Consider the following 17490-nt stretch of genomic DNA (forward strand, 5'->3'; position numbering starts at 1 on the left):
AATTTAGTTTGTTTAACTATTTTTTGAAAAAAACACATGGCTGTTCACATCTCCTAGCCAAAATTTTGGAAACAGTGGTAAAAAATCAGCTGGTAAAATATTTAGAAGATAATGTAATTATTATACCTCAACAATCTGGTTTTCGAAAAAAACATTCATGTGAAAGTGCTTTGAATTTGGTTCTAGCTAACTGGAAAGAAGACTTAAGCAGGAAAAAACACATATTAGCTGTGTTTTTGGATTTAAAGCGTGCATTCGAGACGATCGACCAAAAATTAATGCTGAAAAAGCTTTCTTGCATTGGCGTTTCTGGTATAGAACTAAAATGGTTTCAAGACTTCCTAATTAACAGATACCAAAGAACAGTGATTGGAACGTCCGTATCGGATAAAAGGGAGGTACCTGTTGGTCTACCTCAAGGGTCTGTGCTGGCACCCATAATGTTCAATATATATATTAATGATATAACTAGCTCCATTAAGCACTGTGAAATAAAATTGTTTGCTGATGATACATTGCTGATGATAAGTGGGAACAATATTACTGAAATATATGCTAAGCTACAAGAAGATCTTAACAGCGTATATGGTTGGTTATGCGTAAACAGACTAAAAGTGAATGTCAATAAAACGAAATTTATGGTTATATCTAGACGCAATTTTCAAAACAATGAGCTACAAAACTTAAATATAAATAACGAACTAATTGAAAAAGTCAGCATTATAAAATACTTGGGAATAAAAATAGATGATAAGCTGAATTTCAACGAGCACGTGGATTATACGGTAGGAAAAATAGCGAAAAAGTTATATTTTACACAACGAACCTGCAAATATTTAAATAGAAGGTATAAAATCATCGTCTACAGATCTATAATCGAACCTAATTTTATTTATTGCCCAACTATATTTTTCATCTTGCGAGATAGTCAGATATACAAGCTACAAAAGCAACAGAACCGCGCTATGAGATTCATTCTCAAAAAACGGTATGACACACCTATCAGAGACATGCTATGCTCTCTTAATTGGCTTAGCATTAGACAGCAACTTTTTTATTATACCATAAAATTTATTAAAAACATAATAGAAGGAACTTTGCCTGCGTATTTGAGGACTAATATAAAATATGTAAAAGATGTGCACTCTGTAAATACTCGTAATAAAAATGATTTTAATCTGCCGGCTTATAAAACTGAAGCAGACAAATGTAATCTGTATTATAAAGGTCTTAAATCATATAATGAACTACCGATTGATATTAAATCATGTCATTCCAATAAATTTAAACAAAAATTGTACAATTATTGCAGAACACTACCAATTTAGTGCTGGACAGGCGGACTTCCATAGCATCGATAGAAGTGCAGCGAAACTATACTGCTGTGTAGCGCCAAGACTTCCAAGCTCTTGTGCGCATACAAAAAAGGTTGCCGAAGCACATACTGAAACGCATCACTCGATTAACTCAGTGCATCGCCGTGCAGATGTTGCCTTCGCGCTTTACTAACATGCGTAAAATGCCTACATACTACATAATCGCAACGCTTTGTTCGCATGATCTGGAAGTCTCCCATCCATAGTACTCCAAGGTAGGACATAGATGTAACTATTCTAGATTGCATAGTCCAGAAGACAATTATAAACATGTAAAATAGATTTAAGTTAGGCTTAGGAAAGCCGTAATAAATAAATACATTATACATTATACTTCCGAATTTAAAATGATATCTGCAGAGCCAAATAGGATCATCTCGGGATTTTGATCGGTATCTAGAGGCACTTCTAAATGTATTTATACCTATAGACCGGGCTCTGGAATAATTCTGATTCATCTCTTTTCTAATTTCACAAACTTCTAAGGATAATTTTTCTAAGTTTTTACAAGTAACATTATTGGTCTGAACCAAACTAGCTATGACTGCGTTATCGCTTTTAGAATTTTGAAAACTGCTCACGGAAGCTATTTCATTCTTGCTAATATCTTCCCACACATTATCTACTAACTTCATAAGTTCATGGATATCGTTAGAGTTTGAACTGGTTAAAATAATATTTAAATTTTTAGGAAGCTTTCTTCATAATTTTTAAAGGACCTCTTAGTTGAAACTGGAACCAGAAAGAAACTGGTACCAGAGACTGATAAAACTCAGAGGGTTTGCGATCTCCCATTTCTGAGTTAGATAAAACTTTGTCTAATTTGGCATTTTCACTTAAAGAATGTCTCTCTATTAAAATTTTCTTTAAAGCGGAGAATTTATTATTTTCGGGTGGGTTCTGAATAAATTCTAGAATTGTCATAATGACTTCCTACGGAAGTGAAGTTATGACATATTCATATTTAGTAGTCTCCTGTGTAATATTTTGTCTGCTAAATTGCATCTCAGCATGGATGAGCCATTCTTCAGGGTAGTTCGTCCAAAATTGAGGAAGCTTCACTGAAGTGGAGCATATTTCGCTATTTTGATTCTCATATGGATTTGGCAATTCTCCATCATTATTATCCAAATTAATAAGAAATTCGTTATTATTATTTATGTGTGTAGGTGTACTCATACTTATGCCGCGTTGTGGAGTACGATACATTATTAATAACAATATACTAAATTTAAGTTATTTGACAATGCTCGCGCAAAGAAATTAGTAAAATGTTTTATCGTAAAATATGAAATAAATTGCTTACTTGTTTTCAGAACAAAATGGGAAGCAAAAACTAAATCACTGCAATTGCAAAAATAAGATATAATCAATGCTGCTCAAAATTTTGTATATGGAAGTGCGAGTCACAATACATGTACAAACTGATATGTGCACTGAAACTTTTTTTGTATTTAAAAATATACCTTGTAAATCTCTTCAAAGCCTTTTCTCCCGGGAGTGGGAGTCGAACCCGCACTCCTACGATAGTTGAAATGGTTACAAACGCATTCAGCTACGTCATGCCTTAGTTGTTGTAAAGTTTTTCCCAATTGCCTTGTTTCGCATATATTATCTTCTACACATCACATAATTCGTATGTAGTTATGTGTTGAAGTTGTGCATGTTTGTAAGGCGGTTTTCAGAGAAATTTGTTGTTGTTTTTGTTCTATTTATAGAACTACAACGAATTAACCAAATGTTGTCTACTTATATGAGTTAACCGGGGATTGCCCGTATCGCTTTGAATGTATGAAAACATTTATTTCAAGCAATTTTTAATTTTTGTTTTAATTTTTCCCAAATTATTAAATAAATTTTAAAATTTAAAAAAATATATTTACAAAATGTAATTGTTTGAGGTCGGAAAGAGTTGAATATTTCGTTGCATGTTACAAAATATTTGCTTAAAATATTACGTCAATAATTGCATCACCAACATACAACAGCCAATAAATTTAATTCTGAAAGTAGCGAAAAATTACATTAAAATCTAGCCTCAAGTTTTGTGGGAACATATTCTACATATATACAAAAATTCACAGAAAGTACCCCGTAAGGAGAGTCTCTAGTTCAAAATGAGTGTATTTCTACTGCATTCTGAACCACCAATAGTTCGCCATCTATCTCTTTTACATGTTTTCAACTGACGAATTTTACATGGCGATGTTCTAGCCGGTGGAAATTGTCCCCGCTGCTTTAATTTTCACTAGTTCCTAACTATATAAAAACTTCTTTTGGTACTTTTTCGATAGTTATTTACTGGTGAAATAGTGTTGAGAAAGAGGCATACTCATATATCTAGGTCTAGTTCGGAACCAAAATTTTGTATCACTAGTTCTGACTTCCCTTGAGGGTAATTACCTAATATCATATAAAGTTAGAATAGGCTCCTCTTGTTTGGGTACAGTTTTGCTTACATTCTTTGGTCATATGCCCCACGACGGGTTTTATCTCGCTCTCGGTTTTTTATTCTTTTCGTCCAGTTTTTATTTATTTATTTTACCTATTACGATATCTGGTGTAATGGCTAAGTATTGTGTCAAGTGCGACAAGCATTTTTCGCGTTCGGATACCCTTATTGTGTCTTGTGGTGGCTTTTGCAAGAATGTCTACCAGCGTTCTTGCTGTGAAGGCAACTTTTCAGAGTACGACGTGAATTTGCTTACGAAGAACCGCCACCTAAGTTATATGTGCGCGCATTGCCTAAATGCCTTCGGCAAGCTTTGTAACGCCTATGACGCTGTGTTGGCATCCCATAAAGCTACATTGGAGTCCACAATGCTTGCCTTTGACCTTAAATTTAAGGATTTGTTTGCGGAGATGGCTGATATAAAAAATGTCATCAAAAACATTTTAAATATAATGAAGACCACTAACAAAAGCAATGAAAGGGGTGGGGAGGTGATGGCTGATGGCATAAATAAAATAAAAAATGTTGTCAGCTCTATCAGTAATCCGAACTCGTTGTGTAGTGGTAATATTAGCTGCGCACTCAAGCATCATACTCTATCGATTTCACCTACACTAATGCAGCCATGTATACATTGCCATTTGCTCGCCCGATCACCTGTTTATCCAAGTGCAATTTCTGTTGACAACAATAGTGAGCCTTTTTGTGTACACTCAGCCACCCCTCGCGTGATTTCAATACACAAATGTCTTATGCTAAACGATTGACAGCACATGTTAATACTGATGATATTTCCAATACAACTGTTAACCCCAGTACTGCTGCTAACTTTGCAATGTCTAGTAAGAACAAGACTCCAGCTTCAAAAAGCAAAGCGAATGCTGTTTGGAACAGCACTAATTCTGTTCATGCTGATGATTCTGATGCTGTTAAAGTTCCTGCTATTCAACCCAATTCTGGTAATGATTCGACTGCTGTAACAACAACCGTACTCGCAGCCCTAATCACAGCCCCTGTTTCTGAATCGGTTGCTTTAGAACCTGGTGCTCCTAGGGAGGTGACTGCTGTTCCCCCCCGTAGGTCCATTTTTGTATTACGGCTCCACGCAACGCTGACGGAAGCTGATATATCTAACTACGTATGCTCCAAGCTTGGTGTTGAACTTAACAGCAATATTAATGTTTATAAGTTTAATTTCTGGGGAGATAGTCTGGGAGAGAGATCTCTTCTTTCAGAATCTTAGCCCTGACAAATTTTTTGATAGGGTAGGTAGGTAGGTTGAACTGGCCGGTCCATGAGGACCTCACATAGACTGATTGAGTCCGTAGTGTTACCAGAAGTTTGTTTTAACGACCAAACTGAAAAACCCTATCAAAAACCAGGACCTATGTTATAAAATAACTCCGTCCTCTTGGCAAATACTAGAAGCTTCCTAGGACTTAAGCCACTTGCTGCTTCTAGATCTGACAGCTGTATCACTCCTAATAGCTGGAGTCTTAGCCTGGCAAGTGCAGGGCACGAGCACAGAACGTGCTCGATCGTTTCCTCCAACCCGCACTTCCTACACCTGCTATCACTGACCAAGCCTAATTTAAAGGCATGTGACGCCAGAAGGCAGTGTCCAGTCAGAATACCCGTCATGAGTCTACAGTCCTCTCTTTTTAATGATAGAAGCAACTGTGTTAGTCTAAGGTTGTAAGACCTACACATAATCTTCGACACTTTACAGCCCCGCGCTTGAACCCACGCCTTTTCTGCTTGGTCGATCATGTGCACCTCTCGCCTTCGCTTAATCTCGCCCAATCTAATTGGGACGTCTACGGAGCAAGCTTCAAGGGATGCGCCCTTTTTAGCTAATTCGTCCGCTTTTTCATTCCCATCTATTCCCATATGCCCTGGGACCCAATATAGATGTATGCTTCTCCCTGTCCCGATTCTCTCCAGAGACTGCTTACACTCTAACACGCATTTAGATGCTGTGCTATGCGAGATTATTGCCTTAATTGCTGCTTGACTGTCAATATAAAAGTTAACACGGTTGCAGCTTAAGCTATTCTCTTCCAGGGTTTCTACTGCTTTGGTTACGGCTAATATTTCCGCTTGGAAAACGCTACAGTAATCCGGCAGCCTGTAGGATCTGCTTAATTCCGGATCAGCGCAGTATACCGCAGACCCTACTCCTTCCACTATTTTGGAACCATCGGTGTACACATGTATCGCCTCGTCCGCCATTTGCGCACCCTTGCGCCAACCGTCCACCTCTATTGTGGCCTTAAGATCTCCCTCAAAGTGCAGGTAGGGAATCATGTAGTCTGTTCGTCTTGTGACTGAGGACGCTATACTACTATGGCCATATGGTCGGCGCTCAAGCTGCCCCGAAGCACCGAGCCTGGTTGCGGTCGTTAATGCTTTGTTCTTTGCTACCAGGTCTACAGGTGGAATGTGCAGAATGGCATACAGTGCAGCCGTCGGGGTTGTTTTCAGGGCTCCCGTAATGCAAAGCATCGATAGTCTGCATACCCCCTCTAATTTTTTGAGGTATGTTGTTTTTTGTGTGGCTTTCCACCAAACAAGTACTCCATAGTATAGAATAGGGCTTACAATCGCTGTAAAAACCCAATGAGAAAGAGAGGGCGATAGGCCACACGTACACCCCAGCATTCTTTTACATGCATAGAGTGCCGTTGAGGCCTTCTTGACCCTCTCCTCCACGTTGAGCTTCCATGACAGCTTACTGTCTAGGATGATTCCTAGATATTTTGTGCAAGGTTTCTCCTGTAAGGTCACCGCTCCTAACTTAGGCCTGGTCGAATTTGGGACCTTGTACCTCTTTGTAAACAAGACCATATCCGTCTTCTCCGCATTGACTTTCAGCCCGACATTAGATGCCCAGGTATGAATATCCCGAAGCGCCCGATCCATCAAAGAACTAATCGTTGGAAGGCATTTTCCACTTATGACAATTGCAACGTCATCTGCGTAAGCCGTAAGTTTTACGGGTCCCTCACCGAATTGCCTGAGCAGTTGGTTGATGACCAGTGTCCACAGCAGAGGTGATAGCACCCCTCCCTGCGGCGTGCCCCTGTCCACTGATTTCGTGGCCTCGTACAATCCCCATTGTGATGTAATCTTTCTGCAATTTAACATGCAGCCGATCCATCTGATTAAGGCAGGATGTACTTTAATGTAATTAAGACCATCCATAATCGCCCATTTTGCAACATTATTGAAAGCCCCGGCAATGTCCAAGAAGACTCCTAGAGCATACTCCTTATATTCCAGGGATTTCTCTATGCTTATTACCACCCTATGCAATGCGGTGTCTACCGACTTGCCTTTGGTGTACGCATGCTGTGTTGTAGAGAGCAGCTTTCCATCCACGTTGGACTTTATGTACACATCTATCAGCCTCTCAAAAGTTTTGAGCAGAAATGATGTTAAGCTAATGGGTCTATAGTCTTTGGGATACACGTGACCGATCTTCCCCGCCTTTGGTAGAAAAGCTACACGAGCAGTTCTCCAAGAGTGCGGAACATGATTCAGTCTTATGCACCCATCGAATATTATTTTAAGCCATTCCACGACCGCCCTGCTTGAGAATTGTAGCATGGCCGGGAATATACCATCTGGGCCCGGCGATTTAAACTTAGAAAACGTCTTCACTGCCCACTCGATCTTGGTATCGGTCACCAAGCCCGGCACCACTAGCTCCGTGATCGAAGTGTGAGTGATGTCTGCTGGTTCTTCTAAACCGTCTCCCGATGGGAAATGTGTATCGAGAAGCACCTCAAGGGATTCCTCACTATCACGTGACCATTCCCCGTTCTCTTTCTTTATTAGTCCCTGGACTATGTTTCCCTTTGCTAGGACTTTTTTCAACCGTGCTGTTTCACTGGAGCACTCTATGTCCGTACAGAAACTTTTCCATGAGTTTCTCTTCGCCCTGGTAATTTCACGCTTGTAGATCCTCAGTAGATCCCTGTACTCGTCCCGACACGCTTCGCTTTCCGCGGTCTTTGCGAGTTTAAACATTTCTTTTACCTGTCTTCTTAGAAGACTCAGCTCATTGCTCCACCATGGCGGCTTTGCTTTTCCTCTGAATCTTCTTAGAGGGCAAGCTTTGTTATACGCAGTCATAAGCGTCCTTGTTAGGAATTCATTCGACTCCTCCAGTTCCTCTACATTAGCAACCTCTTTGGGTTGTCCCAGTTTCGTTTCTACATGTTTCTGGAATTTAGTCCAATTCGTTGCCCTAGGGTTTCTAAAGGTTCCTCCCTTCTCTACCCTCTTTAGTGGGATGCTGAAGCTTATATACGCATGGTCGGAGAAGGATGGTCTATCGAGAACCATCCAATCATACCTTGATATATCACGCTCGGAGCTCAATGTAATATCCAGAACATTGCGGGATGTTGGACCAATGTATGTAGGAACATTTCCCCTGTTGGCTATCTGCAAATTGGTTTGCAGGATGTAACAAAATAGAGATTCGCCTCTCTCGTTCGTATCTGCTCCTCCCCACGCATTGTGGTGCGCATTTTTTGATAGGGTACTCGATTCTACTTTCTGGCCGAAACACTCTGTGGTGCATTTGTTTATTAGAAAGTCGAACCGTGACCGCGCTACTTTAAATGCATCAAAAAACTTGCCAGGCAACACTCCAGAAGTGGTACAAACAAATTATGTCTTATCAAACGTAAATAATCACTTAGTATATTTTATCAGAACGTTAGGGGGTTGAATACCAAACTAACGGAAATTTTTCTACTAAGTCATGAGAGTTCTTATGATGTACTCGTTTTTACTGAGACTTGGCTAAAACCAACAGTAAAACATCGAGTTCGTTTCAAGTTTTTAGAAAAGACCGACTGGCCAGAGCTGGTGGAGGTGTGTTAATTGCCGTTCACACTAGGTTTTCCGCGGAGGAACTACATTTTCCTGACTTTGAGGATGCTGAGCTTCTTTGTGTGAGAATAAAACTTTCCTCAACCTACAAATATTTTATAGCCAACTACATTCCCCCACAATCTGACATTTCCTTATATTTGAATCAGTCCTCAATAGTGAAATCTGTGTGCAGTACTGCCAGGGCCTGTGATTCTGTCACTGTACTTGGCGATTTTAATCTGCCATGTGTGTCATGGAGTCTTATCGACGGGAAGCTAGTCCCTACTTCTTCTCCCGCTATCCACTATGATTTCCTAAACGAGTTTGCAGATATTGGACTTTTTGAAGTTAACAACATTCAGAATAAATTCGGTAAATGCTTGGATCTAATTTTCTCAGACGATTCAAATTGTTTTGTAACTCGATGCGATCCCCTTGCCCTCTCTGAAGATGTGTATCATCCTGCTCTCGCGATGTTTATGGAATCTCATAATTTATCTGAGCGTTCCTCCAACGTAGTGCGAAAGACCCCTCACCGATTTCTGTTTAGAAAAGCCAATTGGTCTAAAGTAATACTCGAAGTATCGAGAATAAATTGGCCTGAGTACGATGGGGATATTGATGAGAGTATATCCCATTTTAATAATGTATTATACGGAATATTTAAAAAATGCATACCTACGTCAGAAACCACTGCTATATCATCATCAGCTTGGAGCACTAAAGAATTGAAACGCCTGAAAAATCAGAAGACGCGTTCATTCAAACGTTACAAACTTTCTGGATCAATGACTGACTATGCGGCCTACTACTATACCAGTAGGATTAAAAGCCAAATTTTTGTCAATCCTAAGTCGTTTTACAGCTTCGTTAATTCAAAAAGGAAAATAAAAGGGTTTCCTTCTACAATGAAGCTAAATGATCAGATTTCCAACGATAGCTTCAAAATTGCTAACATGTTTGCGGATTTCTTCGAATCTAATTATTCAAACATCTATGATTACCCGCCATCGAATTATCCTTTCAGATTGTCTCCTCTGGATTCCCAGGCAGTCCCATATATATGTACTGATGATTTTTTAACTCATCTGCAAATTCTAAAAATTTTTACTCTAGTGGTCCGGATCAAATTCCATCGGTAGTGCTGAAATCTTGTGCTCGATACTTATATCGACCTCTAGCCTGTTTGTTTAATACGTCCCTGAAGCAAGGAGTATTCCCCAAGAAGTGGAAAGAATCATTCATTATACCACTGCATAAATATGGAAGCAAAACGTGTGTTATAAATTATAGAGGAATAGCCAAACTCAACACTATTCCTAAGCTATTTGAATTGATTATCACAAAACATATGGCTTTTAGAGCATCTTCATTAATTGACTTTTCACAACATGGCTTTTGCAAGGGTAAATCAACGGTGTCCAACTTGCTCGAGTTGACAACCTTTGATCCAACAGTTTTAAGACTAATTGTGAAGTTGATGTTATTTATACTGATTTTAGTAAGGCATTTGATAAAGTTTCTCATTCTATACTTTTATTCAAACTTGATCGGTTAGTATTTCCTCCTTTGCTTTTATCTTGGGTTTCTTCTTATGTGAAGGAAAGAAAACAAACAGTTATATTTAATAATTGTTGGTCTCGGTTCATAAACGTAACTTCTGATGTTCCTCAAGGCAGCCATCTTGGTCCGGTTTTGTTCCTGTTGTTCATTAATGACCTTCCTAGTGTTTTGAAGAGCTGCAAGCCGTTGATGTACGCTGATGATGTCAAACTTATAATGCCTAGCCGCTCACCCGTGGATAGGGCATGTCTTCAGGCTACTCTGAATAGTCTAGGTGACTGGTGTAATGTAAACGCCATGTCACTAAACCTACCTAAATGTAAGTTCATGTGTTTTGCAAGGAAGTCCTTCCAATCCCATGATTATGTTATTGGCGACTATGTAATCAAGCAAGTCACTAATTTTATTGATTTAGGCGTTACAATGGACCCAAAACTCGATTTTAAACTTCATATTGAATCTTGCGTAAATAGCGCTAAAGGTACTTTGGCTTTCGTTAAACGTTGGTCTAAAGAATTTAATGACCCATACGTTACAAAAACTCTTTTTATATCATTGGTCAGACCTACTTTGGAATATGCTTCAATAATTAGGAATCCGCGTTATCAGGTTCATTCTGACAAGCTGGAATCGGTCCAGAAACAATTTTTGCTTTTCGCTTCTAAAAATCTTCCCCCCTATTGCAGCCGGTTAAAACTAATACAGCTGTCCACATTGCAGAGCCGCAGGGAGATGCTTGGTGTCTTATTTATTGTTAAATTAATAAGAGGGTCAATAAATAGTCCATTTTTGGTTGGTGAAATTAAGTTTAACGTTCCTATTAGGCCATCTAGACATTTTCAATCAATTTTTGTAGCTACATGCAGGTCGAATTATGAAATGCACGAACCACTTCGCTGTTTATTTCGTGATTTTAATAAACATTGGCGGCCACCGTGGTGTGATGGTAGCGTGCTCCACCTATCACACCGTATGCCCTGGGTTCAACTCCCGGGCAAAGCAACATCAAAATTTTAGAAATAAGGTTTTTCAATTAGAAGAAAATTTTTCTATGCGGGGTCGCCCCTCGGCAGTGACTGGCAAGTGCTCCGAGTGTATTTCTGCCATGAAAAGCTCTCAGTGAAAACTCAGCTGCCTTGCAGATGCCGTTCGGAGTCGGCATAAAACATGTAGGTCCCGTCCGGCCAATTTGTATGGAAAATCAAGAGGAGCACGACGCAAATTGGAAGAGAAGCTAGGCCTTATATCTCTTTGGAGGTTATCGCGCCTTACATTTATTTATTTTTTTAATAAACACTGTAAAAATTTAGACGTCTGCGACTCGTTTCTTGGTATTAAAAAGTACCTTTTAGCTACATTAAATTTGTAATTCGAAATGAAGCAAAGAACGCTAAACCGTGATATACTGTTCAACCCTCTGTTTCAAATATGAAGTACCAGTTACTTGAAACTTGTTTGCAAAATTGCGTTGTGATCATTATTTTTATATGTATGCAATCAAATTTACTCTGTATAAATTCTATTCTGTATATATTTTATCTACTATTAATTTGCTGTATTGTCAATTTCATAAATTATTATTTAATAGCTCCTTCTTCAGTACATTTTAACACATTTACAACATTTTAACTTTTGCTTACTTCTAAGTTTTTAATTGAGCGTTTAATTAAATACTGTTTAAATATTACTTTAAAATTGATGACTGCTTATGTTGTTTATATCGTGTATTACATCTGAGAATTAAGTGTCGGTATATCTGGTCTGTATAATTGTTTAATTTGTAGACTGATAAATAAATAAATAAATATATGTACATATTTCAGCTCCGCGGTCAATTATCTATTTTAATTTTATTTATGAATCAATTTTGATTACAAATTTTTTTTAGTGCTACAAAGTTTTTGAATAATTTTTAATTGTCAAATTGTTAGTGTACCTTTTTTTATCATACACAAGTGCCTGAGCTTCATACGGGAGTGCTTTTTCTTGGCACTTTCATAAGAAATTCAAACATTTTCATATGATTCGAAATTATATGTGAGAGCATATGGGAGTGCTATTAAATTTTTTTTTTATATTCAAAGTGTGAATTTGAATATGTGCCTATGATTCAGGGCAAAATAAAAACAAAAGTGCTACAAGTGTATAGGGGTTAAGCAGCTCTGATATGATATAATAATACAGTTTGAAAATCCTCTGGTTGTTTAGTAAGCTAGCTTTTTCCGTTTTCAATTTATGCACTTCTTTGGATCGATGATCTTTCTTTAATTAGAAATATGTAGTCTTCAAATTCTGTATCTATGGCTTTTATTTCTTTCGTTTGTTGTCGCTAGAAAAACTATTAAATTGTGCTGTTGGCAAGAAAAATTGGACACTTGGTTGTAACTAACTCTTTTCAAATGAAAGTTATTTTTCTTAGAATTTCGCAAAGAACAAAGAAAGTTGTAACGGGATATCTTCACTAGGTATTTTGTATTTCACACTTCGTTTTAGTCTTTATTTTCTTGAATATTGTGTGTGCTTTCGATTTCGGTGTTGTGCCATCATCAGTGTCTAATTTCGTTCTGATCTGTGTCTTGTATTTATAGTTGATAGGTACAACAGCAGGTATTGTCTAAATGGATGTTTGTGCATGTGTATGTGCTGTGTGTTCATTCAGAACCGATGGTGGTTTTTACTGATCGATTTGCATGGCTGACTGAGGCAGGCAGAGGTCAGTAATTCTAGTCGTTTGACCTTCTTTGTGTGTTTGTTGCCTCGGTGAATTTATTGTTTTGTATTTATTGGTTGTTGTATGTTTGTTGTACCTCTGTGATTACTTTGCTTCTTGCAAACAAATTTTAAAGGTTCAACTATTGCGTTTGTATGTTTGTTTATTATTCTACCGGCGAGTGTTTTCTGCTTGTAGATGGACATGTTTTCGAGTACGTTCAGACGTGGGCCTATTGCTTGTATCTGAAAGATCTTGACTGTTTTACTGCTAAGAAACATTCATTTTCGACCATGTGATTCGCCAATTGTATATACTATATTTTATCAGCGCTGCGCCATCTATACCAAATCACTGAAAATGTTGGATCTTTTACAATTGTTTTTGTTTTTATCGGCCTATTGATAAATCATTCAAGGTTCGAATCGAGCTCAAGGCCAGAACAATTATTTTTTTCTAATGATAATTATTGTTATTTTTTAATTTTTCTAAATTTGAAAAATCGTATTTGGTTTTTGGAATAGTAAGTAGAAATTTTTTCAGACAACCTGCCATAGCTGCGCAGATAGATCCATTTCGAAGGGTGCTAAGCCTTCATCATCAGTACGCTTTAGGCATGCTGCGCTAACCACCGCTGTATAGTTAAATGGTTAGCGCAGCATGCCTAAAGCGTACTGATGATGAAGGCTTAGCACCCTTCGAAATGGATCTATCTGCGCAGCTATGGCAGGTTGTCTGAAAAATTTTCTACTTACTATTCCAAAAACAAAATACGATTTTTCAAATTTAGAAAAATTAAAAAATAACAATAATTATCATTAGAAAAAAATTATTGTTCTGGCCTTGAGCTCGATTCGAACCTTGAATGGTTGGATCTTTTATTTACTGTCAATTACTTGTTTGGCATTTCCATATGCTCTTGGTTTATTAAGAATTGTTTTTGTTTTTATCGGTCTATTGATAAAGGATTCCTGTTCGAATTTGAGCTCAAGGCCTATAGCAATAATTTATATGATAATTATTGTTTTTTCCTTTTTTAAATTTTTCTATAACTAAGTTCGAATTCGAACCAGGTACCAGTAAATATCCAATATTTATTTGTTTAGTTTCTAATAAATTATAAAATGTTATCTTATAGATTTAATTAAGTGCAAAAATACTTTATTAAATAAAATAAAAAATATTTGTATAATATATATAACCCTTTTTGATGCTAAACAAAGTTTTAACATGCATTTTACATCTATCATAAACAAAGAAACGGTTTTACTCGGATATATCAATAGATGTGCTAAAGAATTTGATGATCCTTATCTTACCAAGATCCGTTACACATCATTGGTACGCTCTATACTTGAGTTTTATTCTTGTGATTGGTATCTTCGATATAAAAATCATATAGATCAATGCGGCCACCGTGGTGTGATGGGATCGTTCTCCGCCTACCACACCGTATGCCCTGGGTTCGCACCCCTGGCAAAGCAACATCAAAATTTTAGAAATAAGGTTTTTAAATTAGAAGAAAATTTTTCTAAGCGGGGTCTCCCCTCGGCAGTGTTTGGCAAGCGCTCCGGGTGTATTTCTGCCATGAAAAGCTCTCAGTGAAAACTCATCTGTCTTGCAGATGCCGTTCGGAGTCGGCAAAAAAAATTTAGGTACCGTGCGGCCAATTTGTAGGGAAAATCAAGAGGAGCACGACGCAAATTGGAAGAGAAGCTCGGCCTTAGATCTCTTCGGAGGTTATCGCGCCTTAGATTTATTTTTTTTTGTTTTATAGATCAATTTGGTCTTGTGGTCCTAACTTCAGTGAATAGAAAAACATTACTCGGGGTAATGTTCCTTCAAAATTTGATTATTGGAGAGATAGATTCCACTGACCTTGTTAGCAGAATAAATTTTTCTGCTCCTGGGAGAACTTCGAGACACTATGTACTCTTTCATTTACCCATTATTTCATTTACACAAAATTTTGCCAAATATAGCCCTCTTGGCAATGGGTGCTTGCGCTATAATGAATTGTACAGCTGTATTAGTTTGGAGTATTCGGTTGCTGCTATCCGTAAGATTCTTGATTCGTTCCAGTAGTATACCGCTTTGTGCCTATGATGACTTTATTAAAAAATAAATGCAAGGCGCAATAACCTTCCAAAGAGATTTTGGTCCGAACTTATCTTCCAATTTGCGTCGTGCTCCTCTTAATATTTCTTACATATTGACGGGACATGACCTACATGTTTTACGCCGACTCCAAACGGTATCTGCAAGGCAGATTACTTTACACTGCGAAGCTTTTCATGGCAGAAATACAGTCGGAGTGTTTGCCAAATCACTTTCGATGGGCGAGCTCGTTTAGAAAAAGTTGTTTCTTATTGAAGAAACTTGTCTTTAAATGTTTGATATTACTTTGCTCGGGGTTGAACCGAGACTTTTCGTTCGTGGTAGGCGAAGCACGCTACTACCACACGACGGCGGCCGCCTTGACCTGAAGTTATTTAAGTAAATAAATAAATAAAAACAAATAAAACCTGAATACCTTTATATCTGGCTGGAAGAAATAACCAGATTTCACTTTTGTTTTCATTTAAGGAACGAAACTCAAATTTCACTTTGTATTTGACTAAAAATATTAAAAGCTGGAACTCTTGTTTTTGACCTATGATTAAAGTAGTAATAACTGTTGAACTAAATGTAAATGAATTCGTAATTTCTGTGATTGCAGTTCCGCGCCGCCCTACAAATGGTTGTTTCGGCTGGAGATCCACGTGAAAACTTAGACAACTTCATGAAAATTGGTGAAGGCTCAACAGGCACTGTATGCATAGCCACTGACAAGTCAACAGGTTAGTCCATAATCCATATACGATTAATAAACATTTATACATGTTCTTTCACATTATAGGTCGTCAAGTGGCTGTAAAAAAAATGGATCTACGCAAACAACAAAGACGTGAACTATTATTCAACGAAGTTGTTATTATGCGTGACTATCACCACCCGAATATTGTTGAAACCTACTCGAGCTTCCTTGTAAATGATGAACTTTGGGTTGTTATGGAATATTTGGAAGGTGGCGCTCTCACTGATATTGTCACACATTCACGCATGGATGAGGAACAAATTGCGACTGTATGCAAGCAATGTCTCAAAGCATTGGCCTATTTGCATTCACAGGTATGTATGGTCACGTTCGCGTACCTTGCACAGTAGATAATTAGAAAAAAAAATTGTACTACATACGTACCAAATAGCTAGACTGGGAATAAGAAAATGTAGCACCTCAATCACTGTAATATAGGAAAATTGCGTTTTCAAACCACTTTTAACAAATTTCGTCGAAATCAATACATTTCCAAAGAAAAAAAACAATTTTGTATTGGAGACTACTAAAAACTTAATACTTTACAACGAATACGAGACTTGTGCAATTTTTTTTTTTTTAATTTTTTACTTTTTCGGGTGATGGTCGGGCTAGTACCTTAATGGTGCTTTGTTACCTGAACGTACCGGATCTATATCCGACAAAGGACCATCAACATCGATAACACTTCCCAAAGACCTCGTGGAGTGTCTTTGTCGTTAATACAACAACAGCAAGCATTTTAAAATTGATTTTGGATGAACAAATTTATATATTTAGTGCGTTTAAAAACTAAACAAATATTTGACATAAATCGCTGTAAATATTACTACAAGTGTGCTACGAAGCAATCAAGCAGCACTGTTCACACAACAAACAAGCAGCATCAAAGCTAGCAGCGCTGTGGGCAAAACTGCGGCACATGTATTTTGTTCTTTAAGCTGCACGCTATGTAATTTTAACATATGTTCGATGGCTTTTAGAAATATTGTGGGCTTGAACCTTTCATTACATATCGAATTCAACACTTCGAATATTTCAAAAACGTGATTTTCAAGATGAGATGTTTGATTTTTTGTTTACAGAAAAATGCCAAAAGACAGAAAAATTATGTTTTAAGCCGGTTTTAAATCATCTATTTTAGAGTCCAAACTTGTATTTATTATGAAAATCGGTTTATTTAACAAACTTTATACCCAAAAAGGGTTATAATTTTTTAACACAATTAATTAACAATTATTAATTCAATTTTCTTTTCACATATTGTTATTGTTTGTTTTTTTAATTTTGTCGAGCATATACAACTCAACTTCCCCACAAATCTTCAATTGAGATTTCTAATAAAAATTGATTGAAAAATTTTGAAATCTGTATGTTAGAAATAAGATTTTAAATCTGAGATAATGATCGGTTTTTATTCACAAAGCTTAAAAAACAAAATTGCATGTTTTAAAAGGCTTTTCTTTTCTAAAACCGTAAACAAGGTTTTTTTACCAATGCTCAATTCTTCTCATGTCCGCAGAAATTTAACATTTAGCATTAACTACTTCAGCTTAACTCGATGCCAAGGTATTAATGTCAAGGGACATTCCAAAACCTTCATGACATAAACGATTAGTCAATTCGATCACTATTTTTGATGTAT

The 17490-nt window shown here is 37.3% G+C and overlaps 1 protein-coding gene across 4 annotated transcripts in view; it reads left to right on the forward strand.

The window, feature by feature from the left end:
- The window catches only part of mbt (serine/threonine-protein kinase PAK mbt), a 39593-nt gene that overhangs the window by 15961 nt on the left and 6142 nt on the right, over positions 1-17490 (forward strand). For all 4 annotated transcript variants that reach the window (XM_067780645.1, XM_067780642.1, XM_067780643.1 and 1 more), the window contains 2 exons: positions 15708-15828; positions 15888-16159. In XM_067780645.1, coding sequence (XP_067636746.1) covers positions 15708-15828; positions 15888-16159 — 393 coding nt within the window. The remainder of the gene's footprint in view (positions 1-15707; positions 15829-15887; positions 16160-17490) is intronic.

The sequence above is a fragment of the Eurosta solidaginis genome, chromosome 4 (assembly GCF_040869045.1).
Source record: "Eurosta solidaginis isolate ZX-2024a chromosome 4, ASM4086904v1, whole genome shotgun sequence".
Classification (NCBI taxonomy): domain Eukaryota; kingdom Metazoa; phylum Arthropoda; class Insecta; order Diptera; family Tephritidae; genus Eurosta; species Eurosta solidaginis.